Genomic DNA, 19,003 nt, shown 5'->3' with positions numbered 1-19,003 from the left:
TCGAATGATCGTTGCATTCTTTTGCTCTGTGTTCGACACTATGGGCTTCAAGGAAAAGCAATTGTTGACCCGGAAGATATGCTCGATTAACAGCATGGAAACCGATGGAAACGTGCCGGCGAAACATAATAATTCACCCGCTAACAGGTTTTTCTCGCATTTTATCTAGTAACACTAGTTTGTTAGATAAATTATAAAATCTGATGTGAACTGTGTGCTATTTACTTATAATTTGGATGTGAACGAAGTTTGATATTTTAAAAATAAACAAGTTCGATCAGTAGTTGCTGTAGCATAATGTTGTTGCCAGATAACTAGGTTCAGTAGTGTGGTCTGATTTAGACTGTTGGTAAATGGTTAGGTGGTAAGGTCTATTTTGGTGTAGATATATAAGGATAGTTTTCCATAGTGCGTTTGATAATCTTCATTGGGGGTCTGTTTAAGTGTGTTGACACTACTCGTGTTCCTTCACTCAGATCAATATCCAGTTTGAGTTAATACAACTAGCCAACCAGTGCAGTTGTTGATGTTGAAGACAGCCAGGACGTGATCTTGGACATACCAGCTTCCTTATTTAATTGCGGACTCTCTACAAGACTATGGAAACTTCATTAGTAGGCTGTGTCAAGAGAAAGAGGGAGCCTTCCCCAACACAAAAAAGCCGCAAACGGGTGAAAGAGACCGAAGGCAGCCTCTCCAGTTCCCCATCTCCAGGGCTCTCTGTGCCGTTTCACCGTTTCCAGGAGCCGGTCACGTTGAAAGATCTGACGGAACTGCTCCAGTACGCTGTTCTCGGGAACACCATGGGGCTGAATCCACCTAGGTATGTTAGTCCAAAACTGCTCCTAGGTCAGCATCTAACTGCATTCTAATTCTCAGAGGGTGGCCTTAATTTCAATTAACTAAAGGTACAATGATTTGGATGTCCGTGTCACATGTTAAGAAAGAGAACTGATTTGAAGCCTACCGACCAAATGTCCCTTTTCCTGTCTGAAACGTGAAATGTGATGGAATCAGGATTTATCGAAAGATTCAGTTTGCCATTTCTTTCACAACTGGCTCAGGTTGGGACTAGCAGCAGGGAAATCAATCCTAGATCTGTTCCCTGGAAACCTCACCCAGCAGCTCGGGTCACAGTGAAGGGCACCAGAGGAAACACTCCACAGTGAAACATATAATGATTGAAGTATCTGTTGATTGATTGAAAATGTACTGTGCGTGTTTTCAGTTGGTGTCGTCTGCACCACCAGAAGAGGGTGTCAGGGGTCAGTGTGGTGGTTCTGGATGGACTGAGCCAAGCCCACTTCTACAGACACTACCTGCACTTCAGACACCTCCGCACCAACTACACCTGTGTAAGTCCAGCTGCACCTCCCACATCTGTCAACCACACCACAGTAGTGTACTATGGAAGGAATAGGTTCCTAGTCTAATGTAGTGTACTATGGAAGGAATAGGTTCCTAGTCTAATGTAGTGTACTATGGAAGGAATAGGTTCCTAGTCTAATGTAGTGTACTATGGAAGGAATAGGTTCCTAGTCTAATGTAGTGTACTATGGAAGGAATAGGTTCCTAGTCTAATGTAGTGTACTATGGAAGGAATAGGTTCCTAGTCTAATGTAGTGTACTATGGAAGGAATAGGTTCCTAGTCTAATGTAGTGTACTATGGAAGGAATAGGTTCCTAGTCTAATGTAGTGTACTATGGAAGGAATAGGTTCCTAGTCTAATGTAGTGTACTATGCAAGGAATAGGTTCCTAGTCTAATGTAGTGTACTATGGAAGGAATAGGTTCCTAGTCTAATGTAGTGTACTATGGAAGGAATAGGTTCCTAGTCTAATGTAGTGTACTATGGAAGGAATAGGTTCCTAGTCTAATGTAGTGTACTATGGAAGGAATAGGTTCCTAGTCTAATGTAGTGTACTATGGAAGGAATAGGTTCCTAGTCTAATGTAGTGTACTATGCAAGGAATAGGTTCCTAGTCTAATGTAGTGTACTATGGAAGGAATAGGTTCCTAGTCTAATGTAGTGTACTATGGAAGGAATAGGTTCCTAGTCTAATGTAGTGTACTATGGAAGGAATAGGTTCCTAGTCTAATGTAGTGTACTATGGAAGGAATAGGTTCCTAGTCTAATGTAGTGTACTATGGAAGGAATAGGTTCCTAGTCTAATGTAGTGTACTATGGAAGGAATAGGTTCCTAGTCTAATGTAGTGTACTATGGAAGGAATAGGTTCCTAGTCTAATGTAGTGTACTATGGAAGGAATAGGTTCCTAGTCTAATGTAGTGTACTATGGAAGGAATAGGTTCCTAGTCTAATGTAGTGTACTATGGAAGGAATAGGTTCCTAGTCTAATGTAGTGTACTATGCAAGGAATAGGTTCCTAGTCTAATGTAGTGTACTATGGAAGGAATAGGTTCCTAGTCTAATGTAGTGTACTATGGAAGGAATAGGTTCCTAGTCTAATGTAGTGTACTATGCAAGGAATAGGTTCCTAGTCTAATGTAGTGTACTATGCAAGGAATAGGTTCCTAGTCTAATGTAGTGTACTATGGAAGGAATAGGTTCCTAGTCTAATGTAGTGTACTATGGAAGGAATAGGTTCCTAGTCTAATGTAGTGTACTATGCAAGGAATAGGTTCCTAGTCTAATGTAGTGTACTATGCAAGGAATAGGTTCCTAGTCTAATGTAGTGTAATATGCAAGGAATAGGTTCCTAGTCTAATGTAGTGTACTATGCAAGGAATAGGTTCATAGTCTAATGTAGTGTACTATGCAAGGAATAGGTTCCTAGTCTAATGTAGTGTACTATGCAAGGAATAGGTTCCTAGTCTAATGTAGTGTACTATGCAAGGAATAGGTTCTTAGTCTAATGTAGTGTACTATGCAAGGAATAGGTTCCTAGTCTAATGTAGTGTACTATGCAAGGAATAGGTTACTAGTCTAATGTAGTGTACTATGCAAGGAATAGGTTCCTAGTCTAATGTAGTGTACTATGCAAGGAATAGGTTCCTAGTCTAATGTAGTGTACTATGGAAGGAATAGGTTCCTAGTCTAATGTAGTGTACTATGCAAGGAATAGGTTCCTAGTCTAATGTAGTGTACTATGCAAGGAATAGGTTCCTAGTCTAATGTAGTGTAATATGCAAGGAATAGGTTCCTAGTCTAATGTAGTGTACTATGGAAGGAATAGGTTCCTAGTCTAATGTAGTGTACTATGGAAGGAATAGGTTCCTAGTCTAATGTAGTGTACTATGCAAGGAATAGGTTCCTAGTCTAATGTAGTGTACTATGGAAGGAATAGGTTCCTAGTCTAATGTAGTGTACTATGGAAGGAATAGGTTCCTAGTCTAATGTAGTGTACTATGCAAGGAATAGGTTCCTAGTCTAATGTAGTGTACTATGCAAGGAATAGGTTCCTAGTCTAATGTAGTGTACTATGCAAGGAATAGGTTCCTAGTCTAATGTAGTGTACTATGCAAGGAATAGGTTCCTAGTCTAATGTAGTGTACTATGCAAGGAATAGGTTCCTAGTCTAATGTAGTGTACTATGCAAGGAATAGGTTCCTAGTCTAATGTAGTGTACTATGCAAGGAATAGGTTCTTAGTCTAATGTAGTGTACTATGCAAGGAATAGGTTACTAGTCTAATGTAGTGTACTATGCAAGGAATAGGTTACTAGTCTAATGTAGTGTACTATGCAAGGAATAGGTTCCTAGTCTAATGTAGTGTACTATGCAAGGAATAGGTTCCTAGTCTAATGTAGTGTACTATGCAAGGAAATGTGTTCCTAGTCTAATGTAGTGTACTATGCAAGGAATAGGTTCCTAGTCTAATGTAGTGTACTATGCAAGGAATAGGTTCCTAGTCTAATGTAGTGTACTATGCAAGGAATAGGTTCCTAGTCTAATGTAGTGTACTATGCAAGGAATAGGTTCCTAGTCTAATGTAGTGTACTATGCAAGGAATAGGTTCCTAGTCTAATGTAGTGTACTATGCAAGGAATAGGTTCCTAGTCTAATGTAGTGTACTATGCAAGGAATAGGGTTCTATTTTGGTTGTATGTCACATCAGTCATATTAAATGACATTCACTGGCCATACCATTTTTTTTGTCCCCCCACCTCAGAGACGGAGTTACACTCCATCGCTAGGCAACGTAACATCAGGAATTTTCAGCAGTGAAGTGGTTGGGACCCAGAATCCCTCAGTGATTCCTGAAGGCCAACAGAGCGCCCATCCAGAGGGAGGTGTGTAACACGTTGGCCAAATGCTTATTGTCGTAGTTGGCCCAGTAAAGTGTCGCCTGTTGATTAAAAAAAATAAAAGATGCACTCGTAGTCTGAACAGGTCCCTGAGATCTGTGTACTGGGTTCTGAGTATTTTAGTCGGGGTAGTCTTTTGTGTCCCTGTGCTGTGACTTGATTGAATAACCCTGGGCAGACCCGCCCAGATGACATCCATTCTGTGTGTGTGTTCTGTGCTGTAGGTCTGCAATGGCATCCAGTGATCAGGCAGTTTGGTCTGGAGACCAGAGGGTTGACTGGATATCTGCTGAGTCCTGAAGAAATGATCAAGAACCACTTTCCTGTCCACGGTGACAGACACACACACAGTTGTGTATTAGAAACACTTCTCTGTCCACGGTGACACACACACACAGACAGACACACACACAAGCTGACAGACACATTTGTGTATTTCTGTCCCCTTATGGAGACCAGAAAATAAAAAAGAACATAATTTATGCCTAAACTTAACCTAACCATAACCCATAATACCTAAACTTTAAAGTAATCCAAATCCTAAAATGAGTTTGTAACTTAAACACCAACTCTCTGTCTCTCTCTGACGTGTGTGTGTGTGTGTCAGGTATGCCGGGCACTGAGGGTTTCGTCAGTACAGACAGTTCTACCAGCGTGACTGACTGTAGTCCTCTCTACGGTCTGGACTGTGAGATGGTGAGAACATGGCCACCAAGGGCCCCCATGGGATGTAGAGTAGTGGACCTCCACTTGCTTGCCCTCAGGACCCAACTGAAGGACTTCTCAGGCATGATGAAACACTGACGTCTAATACATGGGTGCTACACTGACAGTAGTGTGTGTGTGTGTGTGTGTGTGTCTAGTGTCTGACGAAGAACGGGAATGAACTGACACGTGTCTCTCTGGTGGACTGCAAGGGGAGTTGTGTTCTGGACGAGCTGGTCAAACCTCCTAACCCCATCTTCCACTACCTCACAAAGTAAGCATTGTGTGTGTGTGTGTGTGTGTGTCAATGGGCTGAATGCAAAAGACAAGGCGACAAGTTCTATATTTATTAGATTTAATAGGCAAAGGCAGTATGTGTTCAGGATGTCTCCTCCATGCATTTGGACTTGGTTTATTCAGTCAGATGAATGTTGATAGATGGTTCAGGTCGGACATTGAAGACTTGATAATGGGTTGGTTATGTCAGTCAAGCAGCAGGGTAACATTTGAATCGGATGTGTGAGTGTTTGGGCAAACACAAAAACATATACCCCTTGGTGTCATCAGGACTAGGATTGGGGTGCTGCCCTACACAGTCCAGAGCCTGCTGGTTTTGTGCTTCACCTCATGGTTGATGTCACCCACCTGGTGTCCTGGGTGTAAATAAGTTGTGTAGGGGATTTGCTGTTGGAAATATGGTGTGGAACTGCCCAGAGTTGAGTTTGTGGGAACTAGCCTGTAGGAAGCAGTTCTCCACTATCTGGTGTGTGTTCTGGATCTGTTCTTAACACCTCATCTCCCACCTGATAGGTTCTCTGGTATCACCCCGGCGATGCTGAAACCAGTCACCACCACGCTAAGAGACGTCCAGCTGAAGCTGAAGAAAGTGCTTCCACAGGACGCGGTGCTGGTTGGCCACTCCCTGGAAAATGACCTCAGGGCCCTGAAGGTGAGTGGCACTCGGGTACGGCTGTAGTCAAGACAGTTTTTACCACGGCGATCATGAATACTACTTCTTGTGTTGTATCCTGTCAGGTCATTCCTGATTTCCAACTTCTGACGTATGCTCTCAGATGACCTCTTACCTGCTGTGTTGTCTCCTCTCAATGCCATCTGTTTCTGTCTTTCGTCAGCTGATCCACTGCCATGTGATTGACACCTCACTGCTCTACCGAAAAGAGTTTGGACAGAGGTTTAAACTCAAGGTGCTGGCTCACATTGTGCTAAAGTGAGTTTACTGTATATATTCCTTGTTTTGTTAGGGAGGACTCACCTTACACTCATACACACACACACACACACACTCACACACACACACACGTAAGGCTGGAAAGCATAATTTGACAAATAACAAGGAGCTTGCCACCAGACACAAGCAATGAAACTTAAGGGGTGTTTTAATGTATGTTGGAGTGGAAGGACTCAGGCTGGGCTCGTAGGTGGGGTAGGGTAGCGGGGTAGGCTGGCAGGCAGCTTGTGCACTAGAGTATTTGACTGAGAAACCAGGGTAATTAACAGTGAAACCAGGGTATTTGATGGGGAAACCAGGGTAATTGACAGGGAAACCAGGGTAATTGAGGGGGAAACCAGGGTAATTGACGGGGAAACCAGGGTATTTGACGGGGAAACCAGGGTAATTGACGGGGAAACCAGGGTATTTGACAGGGAAACCAGGGTAATTGACAGGGAAACCAGGGTAATTGACAGGGAAACCAGGGTAATTGACAGGGAAACCAGGGTATTTGACAGGGAAACCAGGGTAATTGACAGGGAAACCAGGGTATTTGACAGGGAAACCAGGGTATTTGACAGGGAAACCAGGGTATTTGACAGGGAAACCAGGGTATTTGACAGGGAAACCAGGGTATTTGACAGGGAAACCAGGGTAATTGAGAGCAAGCTGATGAGGGAATGAACCGCAGGTGTGGAAACTTGAGGGGTGGTGGAGGAAAGCCGGAACTGGATTACAGGAGCCCGGATCAGGCGTCCAAACATACAAACACTAGAGAGGAAAAGCCCGGCACGGACTCAGAGGAGGTGGATGTGGAGGGCGTGACATAATGTATAGAGCTATAAGAGCAAGACCAGATCATCCACCATATCAACAGGGATGATTAGTCAAGTGTGTTTATATAGAATCTAAGGATCCATTAGTCCAGTGTGTTTATATAGAATCTAAGGATCCATTAGTCCAGTGTGTTTATATAGTATCTAAGGACCCATTAGTCCAGTGTGTTTATATAGAATCTAAGGAGCCATTAGTCCAATGTGTTTATATAGTATCTAAGGAGCCATTAGTCGAGTGTGTTTATATAGAATCTAAGGAGCCATTAGTCCAATGTGTTTATATAGTATCTAAGGAGCCATTAGTCCAGTGTGTTTATATAGTATCTAAGGAGCCATTAGTCCAATGTGTTTATATAGTATCTAAGGAGCCATTAGTCCAATGTGTTTATATAGTATCTAAGGAGCCATTAGTCCAATGTGTTTATATAGTATCTAAGGACCCATTAGTCCAGAGTGTGAGAAGGCTTGTTGTTTTCTCCCCAGGAAGGAGATTCAGATGGAGGACAGACTGGGTCATGATCCCACAGAGGATGCTCTGGCTTCGCTGGAGCTGGCCCAGTACTTTATACGCACCGGACCACGAAAGGTAACACACGTACACACTATATACAGTCATTTAGCATGTGTTACATGTGTATAGATGGGTGTAATTTAGCATGTGTTACATGTGTATAGATGGGTGTAATTTAGCATGTGTTACATGTGTATAGATGGGTGTAATTTTGCATGTGTTACATGTGTATAGATGGGTGTAATTTTGCATGTGTTACATGTGTATAGATGGGCGTAATTTTGCATGTGTTACATGTGTATAGATGGGTGTAATTTTGCATGTGTTACATGTGTATAGATGGGTGTAATTTTGCATGTGTTACATGTGTATAGATGGGTGTAATTTTGCATGTGTTACATGTGTATAGATTGGTATAATTTGGCATATCATATGATATGGTTTTACCTCTCCCATTTCTTCACCTCATATGCTCAGAGTTCAGCTTATTATACATGACTGTGCGGCCGTAGGTTGTGTAGCCTGAACCTTTTGTGTCCCATCAGCCTCTCCGTTACACCTGGTTAAACTCATTGGACGTGTGTAAATGTACCAAAAACTGTGCATGAAAACAGACAGAGCTGGTGTGACGTGTCACTGTGTTTTCTCACAGGTGGTGGAGCTGTTCTGTGAAGAGCTGTGGGGGAAAAGTCTCGCCATGTACCAGCCTCCCGTCAGCACGCCAACCCACGGCAGCCCCAACCTCCGGTACGACCAACAGACACCCCCCTCCGACACGTCCAGTGGCCCTGACGCGATCTGGCACCGCTCAGGTTTTCCTATTCCAGCAGGATCCGACTCACATTAAGCACCGCCCCAGGGCCGCCTCTCAGATTTTGACCAGTTTGTTCCGGCACCTATTTTCCTCGGATCTGGGATCTGGCTGGGCATTATTTGTGTTTTTCCGTCACTGTGTTCGCTTTAAACTGTAAACACTCTTCTGAAAGCCACTGGAGTTCTCGATGTTGCCTGTTCCCACAGCTCATTGTTGTAGCCTCAGCACTGCCTGACAAGTGTGAACGTTTTTTTATTGTCTGCTGTTGGCGCTATCGATGGACTTTATTTTCGATGATTCGGATTGACTACCTTCACTAAGTGAAAATATATAAATTTTCTGTAAATCTATTGATATTATTCAGTTTGCTCACCTCTCGAATCCCGTCATCTGTTATACTCACCACCCATTTGGATATAGTGGCGTGTCAGCTGTAGATATGGTGTGTTTGGATATAGTGGCGTGTCAGCTGTAGATTTGGTGTGTTTGGATATAGTGGCCTGTCAGCTGTAGATATGGTGTGTTTGGATATAGTGGCCTGTCAGCTGTAGATTTGGTGTGTTTGGATATAGTGGCGTGTCAGCTGTAGATTTGGTGTGTTTGGATATAGTGGCGTGTCAGCTGTAGATATGGTGTGTTTGGATATAGTGGCCTGTCAGCTGTAGATTTGGTGTGTTTGGAACTGGCTGCCTGTATAATCGACACAATGTGAATTGAACCGTTTAATACATCACTCCTCTCTCATCTCCTTACATCTCAGGTTTGACGAGGCCCTGAAGACTTATGGAAAATCAGTAGTGTTTATTGGGAAGCGCTCTGACATCACCCTGGCTCTGTCCAACCAGCAGTGGCAAAGCTCAGATAGAGAGGTGAGAGGTCATGAGTCCTGGTGGGGCATTCTCTCACATCACTAGGAATTGTTCTTTATGACAAGAACATCAACATTGGACACATTCTAAAAAAAATCCCCTTGGATCATAAAATACGCTATAGCAAAAAATGTACCCATGATGCATCAGTTATGATCCCGTTAACCTCCGTCCTTCTTACGTTTTCTATTTCAGGTACTGTCCTCCTTCAGAAGAGGACTAACGTCTCGCTCGTTCAGCGTTGTTCAGTTCTCTTCCTTCTCTGATCATCTGAAGTCTACAGACTCTTCTGAACAGCACTATAAGCAGGTATGGATGTCAGTGTGGAGGCAATAAAAATTATCTAGACAATGGACAAGTATTTGATGATTTGAGGGTTTTTTTAGCCGGTGGTTATCAAGTCTCTCAGAGGCCACTAGGTGTTCTAAACCTCTCCTGAGGCCCCTAGGTGTTCTAAACCTCTCCTCTGAGGCCCCTAGGTGTTTTAAACCTCTCCTCTGAGGCCCCTAGGTGTTCTAAACCTCTCCTCTGAGGCCCCTAGGTGTTCTAAACCTCTCCTCTGAGGCCCCTAGGTGTTCTAAACCTCTCCTCTGAGGCCCCTAGGTGTTCTAAACCTCTCCTCTGAGGCCCCTAGGTGTTCTAAACCTCTCCTCTGAGGCCCCTAGGTGTTTTAAACCTCTCCTCTGTGGCCAGAGTTGCAGTGCTAGCCCATTTAAATCAACTTGTCAGCTAATCATAAAGTCTTTCCACCACATAACCTCAAGTCCAAATCGACATGGACATTTCTGGAAGTCCTTGATGAGAGGTTCTAAAAATAAAAATAAAACACTGTAATTTTGGCAACCAAATGGTGCATGACTCTAAAAGCCAATGAATCAGATCATGTGTAGATACTGATAGTGCTGCTGAACCTGCAGTCCTGTCAAAGTCAGACAATGTAACGCGTAGGGTGAGCATCATGAAAATGGGATACCAGATTTATGCCTTTCCTCAATACTCACCATTTTCCAACAGGGGCACAAGCTGTATAACTGTTCGTTTCATTGTGTGTGTGTGTGTGTTTCAGATGTCTGTGCGTCTGAGAGAGATGTGTATGGTGTTTGCTGGCCCGTTGCCTAGCGACTACACGGAGAAGCATGTGAAGAGGCTGTTTAACAGATGTGGACTCGTCAGAACCGTCAGGCTGCTGAGCGCTGACCAAAGAGTAAGTGACTCCAGACCAGTCGGTCCAGTCATACGAGCTCACTCAGAATTAGTCTTCTCGTATGAACTCTGGATCTGCGTTTGACCTTTCACCCTGTAGGTGCACGCGGAGGTGGAGTTCGAGCTGCTGGAGGGAGCTGTGCTGGCTCTGGAGACCCTCGATGGAGCACAGCTGCACACTGGACACATTATCAAGGTTTGGATCTCCTGTCTCCCTACTGCCATTCGACAGATACATCAAGGTCTTGAAATCTCGCTCTCTGTTAATATCATATAATTCATCTCATTTCTGCCGTCTTGCTCCCAGAGATTTAAACTTCTGTCCGGTTTCTGTCGACGTAGAACAGTGAGCTTGTTTCAGTACTGTGAGCTGTGTTTTTGTCTCTCCTACCCGGCAGGTCCAGAGGCCTGTGAAGGAGTCTATGCTTGATTTTGAGGTCTATTTGAGTTCCTTGCAGGAGGACCTGCTAAATGCTAACGTCATTTACGCTACAGGGCTAAAGGCTAATGGTAAAACGACCTGCCATACAACCCAAGTAAATGGGACTTTGCTGGAAACTGAGGCTAATACAACAATCAAAAGCAATGTGATAGGGCTAAATGCTAATGTAGCAGAGTTCCCAGCTAAGGTCAATGGCTCTCAGCCACATGCTCAAGCTAACCATTCAGTGCCCTTCGCAAAAGGCAACGGAACTTTGCAAACTACTCAAGCTAAGCTAGCTGAAGCAAATAGTACCGGGCTACATGGCAAAGCAAAATTCGCTAAGCTGTCATCCGAAGTCAATGGAACTGTGCTCCGAGCTAAAGCTATGCTAGCAAAGATATCAGCCGAAGCAAATGGAGCAAAGCCAAGCGCTAACTCCGCAGGACCCTCTGAACAGGACCTCTGTGAGGCCTTTGGGCACTACGGCACAGTCAAGGGTGTTATTTTACCTCCAAAACACTGTGGTCAACGGAAACGCAGGAGACACGCGTTCATAAGTAAGTCGTCGATCAACCAATCAATGACTTTCTAAACTGTGATTGATTTTCAAAGACAAAACACTGAAGAAAATGTGTTCATTGTATGTACACATTGTATACATTTTTCAGAGTACGATCATCCTGGCGCTGTGGAGGCGGTCCTTACCTCACCTATGGAACTCTGGGACATGAAGGTGAGCACCTGCAGGGCCCTGACCCCTCCCCACCTACGCTCCTGGGTTACTATGGCAACCACAAGGCTGGGGCGCGACTATGAAGAAACACCTGACACGTCTTCGCGCGAAATCGGAGGCGAGGAGCAGGTGGAGGTTGCTCCTTTGATGAGGAGGTTGGACCGCCGCGTGGGGAAGCTGTTTCGGGCTCTTCCTGATAACACCCTCAGTCTGGTGCTGTTGCCTGGATACATCAGGTGAAGACCATGTGCTGTTCCCACCCCCTTGCCTTATTAATCAATGGCGACATGCCACTAGTCATTGACTGTGTATTGTTTATTAGATTAGGGTCACACTGTAGTAAAATTAGCATTTGATTTTTGGGTTCTAAAATTGGAGAGGGCAAGTTGAGACGGGGAGGGGATTCTAAAACACCTGTGCCTTTTTTTATTTATTTTGCAGTTCCCACGGTGATAATGTTCCTGGCCTGTGTTTCCTGCATGTGAAACGGTGATCGGTACCTCTGGGTGACCAATCCCATGACACGTAAACATTCTTGTTCCACCGTCTTTATGTGCTGCAAATCCAAAGTAATGGAGTGTTGAGGGACACCTTGGTCTTTTAGAGGCTGAAGATATCCTGAAATACAGAATAAAATGGGATAATGAAAAATGTTTTTACTTTCTTAAAGAAAATTTGTTGTTACGATAGAATCATTTGTAATGTAAATAGTTTTAAATAAAAAATAATTCGGAAATATTAATGTAAGTGATCCCCCAAGAAATATGGTGATCGTTTTTCCCTTCCCTGGCACAAACATGTTTGGAGAAAACAGAGGCTTAGAACGGCCTTTCATAGTCACACTACCCAGGAACATTTTTATAAAAAATGTACGACTTTGTTGAACAAATTCAACCCAAATTCGGACAGTAAATACAGTCTATAGAGATTGTAGACATGCCTTTAAAAAATTTTTTTAAAATGCCAGAAATATGCTTCTGCTGAACTAGTTTTGATATAATACATTTTGTCTCTTAACCTTTGGAATCTGGATAGATTTTTTTGCGGTCGACTACCACCATTGTTGAGTGCAACCAAATTATAACGTTGTAGCTACAGTATGTCCACAGCTTGCTTGCTAAGTTAGCTAATTAAGCTTGCTAACATATGTAGCTGGCAGATCGGACCAAACACTATGAAGCAATTTATTCAAGTTCATCTGAGAGATTTGGATTTCTAAGCTCATTGTGACTTCCGGCTTTACTGGGACAACACAGGTGACACGTTCCAAATTTCTTCAATTAACATAGGGAATAAAAAATGGAAAAAAGGAAATAACCGCCAAATGATCCTCTAGAGCAGTGTTTTTCAACCCTGCTCCTGGAGGCACCTTGCCCTGCATGTTTTAGATCTCTCTCTGCCCAAACATACCTGATGTAGCTCATCAATGACTTGATAATGAGCTGATCATTTGAATCAGGTGTGATAGAGCAGGGAGAGATATAAAACATGCAGGACGGGATGCCTCCAGGAGCAAGGTAGAACAATATTGCTCTAGAGAAACCACACGTTTGCTCTGAATGCGGGATGGGATTCTGTGTGTCCTCCAGTCTTAAAAGACACAAGAACTCATACTGGAAATATATCGTGTGTCTGCCATCTATATTGGAATGATTTTACTGAATGTGGACACTAATGGAGAAACATCAGAAAACTCACCCAGGAGAGAAGATTGTTCTCAAGATGCTTGCCTTTCAGAAGAGCATGCCTGCCAGAGAGAAATCTTACCATTGCTCCTTTTTCGCTGCGGGGCAAGCATCGCTACTTCATGAATACAGAGGGTATCTGCACCTCCCTACCTGTAGGCTTAGCTTAAACCCTACATCACTCCCTGTTCACTCCGATCTGCTACACCGGTCTTTTAGTCAGAATACATTGTATAAGAAATTTCCACAACAGTGGGCAGCTCGCACTCAGCCAAGACAACATTCTTCTCTGTCTCTGCACCTCAGTAGTGGAACAAACTTCCCTTTGAAGCCAGGACAGCAGAGTCCCTGCCAATCTTCTGAAAGTGGCTGAAAACCTACCTCTTTGATGAACTCTTTTGATTAACTTGTGTATACCACCTGAAAACAAAATGAAAATGCACTTAACTTTTATTTCTCTGGCACTGACTTTGCCCTCTAACGGCTTTGATTACTGAAAGTGTACTTATGATTGTCAGATGTAGGTTTTCCAAAACACCTGAAGAGGAATGCACAAATTGTAAATCGCTCTGGATTGTCTGCTAATTGACTAAAATGTAAAGAAGTAACCACTCTCAGTAGATGGCAGTCATACTAGTTGTCAATTCTGGGAAAGATTTTGTTACAGCAACAATCTGAAACACTTGGAGTACCTACATAGATCCCAACATACCAAAATGGTTGACAATATCTGAATGTGGAAACGACTTCCATTAGACAGGCAGTCTTAAGAGACTCCTGAGAACTCATACCGGGAGAAACGCTATGTTTGTCATCGTCAGTGTGGGAAAGACTAAAGGGCATCTGGAAACTTACATTGGAACTCAAACAGGTGAGAAACCTCACTAATACTACGAGGAACTTTGCGCCTTATTTTATATGCATACATTTCCAATTATTTTCCTACACAGTGCAGCAGATGGCGACATTTAGTCGTCAACGCCATTGTACCAAAGAAGAAAGGAATACGTCATCGACATGCTGCGGACAAAATCCAGCTAACTAAGTAAACTCTAGCAGTGCAATAAACAGAGATGTATAGTATTTAAAACCTCTTCAATCTAAAGATTAAAACCAAGAGTAAACAGAGAGACGGTATTTACATTACATTTAATAAAAAAAAGTAAACTCAACGGTAAGACACAAACCGACGATATTATGCACATTGTTCAATTAACATCGAAAACCAACCAGGTAGATCATCTGTCTGGTCAAATTATAATTGCTTTGTAGCCAAACCCAAATGTCTAGCAAATGTGCCTATTTTACCCGCTAGATACTGTGAGGTTAGCAGATGATGAAAAGTATATATGATATATTTTCAAAGTTAACTTACATTACTAACCACCGTTTTTCAGTGGTATACATAGCTACGAACAGGTAGTGCGGCTGCTAGGTACCTACGTAACGTCACAAGTTGTTTGAAATGTGTCTTTCTAGGTTCATTAAATTCTCGTGTGGTCTTGAATTGAACAATGGGGGTGCACAATAAACATTTTCATCTGTTAAATATAGGACATTTAAAGGGGTACCTGTGTTAAACTAAGTAAGCTGTCTTAGTTACATTTGATCTAATCGGCCGTTTATGCTAAATAACAATTTCAAGTCATCCTGCATAATATTTTACATCGGCTATGCGATTACAATGGTTGTACTGTAAATCTATGAATGATGTAATGTATCATTGTATGTATCATATCAGAAAATGCAGTAATATTTTTGCTAATACTGTAAAGATTGGTTTATATTAATACAGTTGCTTAGAGTTGACCTTTTGATTCTAGCAGGTAATTTCTTATTTCTCAAAAATACAGTTGTCAGAATTGGAACAAGGATTTGTATAACATTTTCTTGAGGAACGTAATTGTCGCCTTGATGGCACCTTCACGCTAGAAGCCTATTTGGAAGCATTACAAGGTTCTTTATAATGCGCGCCAACCATTTGGCAGGCGACTGTAGGTCTATGTTAACACTTTTTAATGGCATACTGGAATATACCATGACATTTGAAGTAATTAATTTGATATAAAAACGTTTTTATTAGAGTAAAACTGCACTATTGGTTAGATGATGGCAGGGTTTAAATCTAGGGGTTGGCAGATTAGCACAGGGGTTATTTCAATCGTGGTAAAAGACCAGAGAATGCATTTCCTCTGACACACAGTGAGTATGGATTCCAGTCTATACATGTTTTTTTTAAAGGATGTATAATTTTTTTTTTAACAGGTCCTCTAATGTCCTGCCAACGGCTAGTACATGGGAAGGACAATATGAATTCACTATGTTCAGAAAAGGAAACCCTGATTGATGAAATCGAAAAAAGTTTATTTACTTTAACCGAGGACGATTTGCGCTACCTTTGTAAAGGACATGGACTGGTGACAAAGATGGGTCTAATGAAAGGGATGAATCATCGTCTATTGAGGCGTAAAATCATGGAGGAAATGTGGGACAATATAGAGTCCATGACATTGGACGAGCAGGGAATGTCTTGGCTACGCCATCTGAAGAAGGACATAAGACTGATACAGGAGAAAGATGCTGGTTCACCCCTGGGTCCCAGTCAAACCGACAACGATGATGATGAACAATTTGACAAGGTGGACAGCAACTTGTTGCCTGGCAGTGGACTGGAGATGAGACACTTAAGTCCCAGACAGTTCTATGATGATAAAGCGGAGGATGATACTGCAGACCCTGATGAAGATTGGGCTGCAGGAGACAAAGATCGCTTGTCCAGCAACGGGCTGGAGGCGGAGCCACCTCCAGAGAGCGCTGTATCAGAAAAAAGAGTGAGTGGTGCACTTTATTACCTTTCCTTGATTTCCTCACCTCTTATAAAAACACTGGAGGAGACTCAAGGTTCCTTCTCTTGAGCTTTTTGAAGGCGCAGAGTAATCAAGGATAAGAGGAATCAAGAAAGTACTTCTGAGACTTCATTGGTGTGGTGGTTTGGTTTCTCATTCTGTCTCTGTTTCCAGGACGGGCCTTCCCGCCCAACCTCCTGCCTCCCAGAATCCCTGGGTCGTGCCTCTCGAGGGAGGGGCTTACTGCTGGGTCAGAAGAGGATGTCATCGCAGGAGGCCGACTGCAGGAAATCAGGGCAGACTGACCATGTAAGACACAATGCAGCACAACCAGGAAGTAGACCAGGCTCACACATCTGTGATCACTGTGGGAAGAGCTTTACCACGGCGAGAAATCTAAAACGACACTTACAGTACCTGCTGAGGTGTCAAGATACTGAAAAATCTCATGTGTGCTCTAAATGCGGAAAGGGATTCCCTCTGCCGGGAAGTCTAAAGAGACACCTGAGAACTCATACTGGGGAGAAACCGTACGTTTGTCAGCATTGCGGGAAGGACTACAACGATTCTGGAAACTTACAGAGGCACATCAACACTCACACTGGTGAGAAACCTTACCACTGCTTGGAATGTGGGAGAAAGTTCAGTGTAAAGTTAAGTCTTGAGCATCACCGGGAAGCTGTTCACACTGAACACCCTCACCGCTGTTCTAACTGCATGAAGAGCTTTGTAACTGCCTCTAAACTGGAATCGCACATTAAAACAAGACATCCACCAAGTGATCCTGTAAATAACCCACATGTGTGCTCAGAATGTGGACGGGGATTCCGTGTGGCCGCCAGTCTTAAAAGACACCTGAGAACTCATACAGGGGAGAAACCGTACATCTGTAGTCATTGTGGTAAATACTATAATGATTCTGGGAACTTACAGAGACATGTGAGAACGCACACAGGAGAGAAACCATACCACTGCTCAGTGTGCGGGATGAAGTTTCGTTGTACAAAAACTTTAGAACAGCACCACTTGAAAAACCACCAGGGGGAGACCCTGGGTCCCATCCGTTTGCACCAAGGCCCTCTTACGTGCCCCCACTGTGGGCAGGAGTTCCCTTCCAAGGCTCTTCTGAAGGATCACCTGCAGAAGACCCACATTAGCAGAGTTCAATGCAAACAGTGTGACAAGACCTTCTCCACTAAAGCTTACTTACTTGTTCATCAGAGGAAACACACTGGAGAGAGACCTTACCTTTGCCCTCAGTGTGGGAAGAGTTTCTCTCTGTCAGGAAGCTTAAGGCTTCATCTTAGGATTCACGCTGGTGAGAAGCCTCATGTCTGTTCTTACTGTGACAAGAGATTTACAAGTAGAAGCCAGTTAATTAGGCACTTGAGAATCCACACTGGAGAGAAACCATACCAGTGCTCAGACTGCGGGCGGTGTTTTGCATGTGGTAATATTTTGAGAAAGCACAGACGGATCCACACAGGAGAGAAACCATTCCAGTGCCATGAGTGCAGTAAAGCCTTTGCCCAGTTGACTAGTCTGAAGAAACATCAGGAGACACACAGACCTTCTCAGCCTGTCTCTGTCCGAAATCCCTATCTGCCTCACAGTCAGCCCCTCCCATATCCTTACCCACCACAAACTTCATGGTGACCATTACCTACAGAAAATGTGAAGGTTTTTCTATTAATACAACAGTGCTTAAATTAATTTTTTCTCGCAAAATGAGTCAACATTATGGACACCTCTTTCTTTCAACACATCAGGTTGCAAGAAAAACCTCATTGAGATTTAACAACATATATTAAACCATATTAAATTATAGCTACTCTATCTCATTACAACTTCCAAAGGATTATACAGAGCTGAGGCCTCCCTTGTAGACATCACTCCTCATGCATGATGACAACTTGGGTGAAGCAATCAACAAAAATTCAGTGGTTAAATTGTTAACATTCCTGGATGGGGAAACTGTAATGTTGTTAACTTTCAGAATTCAAAATCATTGCTCATGCACACTTCCAAAAAGCATGGCTAGCTAGCCATGTTAACACTAAGCTGTGTGATAAGATGCCTAGATCAAGCCCAGAGGTACAACATCAAACTACTCATGGGCCAACTAACTTGTTATCCTGCAGTTTTTAGCTAGAAACATTAGCTAACCTACAAGCAAATGTAAATTTAACATGGCAGGTTTGGCAACAGATTGTCAAAGCCTTGTCTAGGACTAAGAAAATGAAGTTAAATGGAGTTGTCTTGAAACACTTTTGAAATGTTTGCATTGTATTCGAGTAATTAAATCATTCTTGTAGATTGCATCTTTGGGTTAAATATTTAGCCTGAACATTTTTGTATTAGCAGTTGATATAATAATGAAATGTTGCCAGATTCAAGAGAACCTCAACTGCAGTTAATAAAATGGTTACATGAAAAATATTATTTGGAGCAATTGTTTTATTACACACATTTTTATTTCAGGTAATTTATGTTTCTGTATGTCCTCTTGTCTAGCATTTGAATGCCTGGTCAGGTCGCCCTAACTTACCTGGTTAAATAAAAATGACCAAGAAGAAGAAGCAGAAGGGCCTACGTTTTGATCTTACAGCAAAATTCATCAAAGACAAAACATATCAGATGATTTTGGTAGAAAATAGACAAATTATGATTTCTTCTGTAGATAGTAATTTATTTGATATTAATGGGCTTTATGAGTCGGGTAAATATTTATTCTACAGGCATCATGCATGAGCTTGTTCTAGTTTCCAGAATATCCTGAAAGGAGATCCTTGCCTTGGGGTGATAGTTGTAAAACGTTTCGTTTATTTAATGTAGAGGTACTGCTGTTCAATACATGTCATTAAGGCATATTTTTATTT

The 19,003-nt window shown here is 42.7% G+C and overlaps 2 protein-coding genes across 5 annotated transcripts; both read left to right on the top strand.

Moving 5' to 3' along the window:
• The first annotated feature begins 56 nt into the window (after positions 1 to 56).
• Positions 57 to 12,346, top strand: LOC105030250 (RNA exonuclease 5). 2 transcript variants are annotated; one of them, XM_029122062.1, is made up of 18 exons: positions 57 to 147; positions 477 to 823; positions 1,229 to 1,355; positions 4,132 to 4,252; positions 4,492 to 4,599; positions 4,875 to 4,963; positions 5,131 to 5,246; positions 5,783 to 5,921; positions 6,106 to 6,200; positions 7,523 to 7,625; positions 8,203 to 8,297; positions 9,125 to 9,233; positions 9,429 to 9,542; positions 10,300 to 10,437; positions 10,537 to 10,632; positions 10,835 to 11,417; positions 11,529 to 11,829; positions 12,035 to 12,346. In XM_029122062.1, exons 2-18 carry the CDS (start codon positions 600 to 602, stop codon positions 12,084 to 12,086), a joined length of 2,610 nt encoding a protein of 869 aa, XP_028977895.1. In that variant the 5' UTR covers positions 57 to 147; positions 477 to 599; the 3' UTR covers positions 12,087 to 12,346. The 2 variants fall into 2 exon arrangements, with proteins under 2 accessions (XP_028977895.1, XP_012987784.3); XM_013132330.3 differs by having other exon boundaries at positions 4,492 to 4,617.
• A 781-nt stretch (positions 12,347 to 13,127) lies between these two features.
• On the top strand, positions 13,128 to 18,531 carry LOC105030257 (zinc finger protein 883-like). Of its 3 annotated transcripts, none has more exons than XM_013132321.4 (3): positions 13,128 to 14,149; positions 15,544 to 16,109; positions 16,299 to 18,531. In XM_013132321.4, the coding sequence occupies exons 1-3, from the start codon at positions 14,083 to 14,085 to the stop codon at positions 17,778 to 17,780; spliced, it is 2,115 nt and encodes a 704-aa protein (XP_012987775.3). In that variant the 5' UTR covers positions 13,128 to 14,082; the 3' UTR covers positions 17,781 to 18,531. The 3 variants fall into 3 exon arrangements, with proteins under 3 accessions (XP_012987775.3, XP_034149912.1, XP_012987776.3); XM_034294021.1 differs by lacking the exon at positions 13,128 to 14,149 and adding an exon at positions 14,185 to 14,412; XM_013132322.4 differs by lacking the exon at positions 13,128 to 14,149 and adding an exon at positions 14,185 to 14,452.
• The last annotated feature ends 472 nt before the right edge of the window (positions 18,532 to 19,003 follow it).

Source organism: Esox lucius, chromosome 9 (genome assembly GCF_011004845.1).
Source record: "Esox lucius isolate fEsoLuc1 chromosome 9, fEsoLuc1.pri, whole genome shotgun sequence".
Classification (NCBI taxonomy): Eukaryota; Metazoa; Chordata; class Actinopteri; order Esociformes; family Esocidae; genus Esox; species Esox lucius.
Note: the sequence above shows the minus strand (reverse complement) of the source record. Positions and strands in the feature narration are given on the sequence as shown.

Bases quoted from the DNA above. Each gene is read 5' to 3' on its own strand.
- LOC105030250 (XM_013132330.3), top strand. From the start codon at position 600: ATGGAAACTTCATTAGTAGGCTGTGTCAAGAGAAAGAGGGAGCCTTCC. The intron at 4,618-4,874 runs GTTGTGTATTAG...TGTGTGTGTCAG, and splicing joins CGGTGACAGACACACACACA to GTATGCCGGGCACTGAGGGT. The intron at 5,247-5,782 runs GTAAGCATTGTG...CCCACCTGATAG, and splicing joins ATCTTCCACTACCTCACAAA to GTTCTCTGGTATCACCCCGG.
- LOC105030257 (XM_013132321.4), top strand. From the start codon at position 14,083: ATGTTTGTCATCGTCAGTGTGGGAAAGACTAAAGGGCATCTGGAAACT. The intron at 14,150-15,543 runs GTGAGAAACCTC...TTTTTTTAACAG, and splicing joins TTACATTGGAACTCAAACAG to GTCCTCTAATGTCCTGCCAA. The intron at 16,110-16,298 runs GTGAGTGGTGCA...CTCTGTTTCCAG, and splicing joins GCGCTGTATCAGAAAAAAGA to GACGGGCCTTCCCGCCCAAC.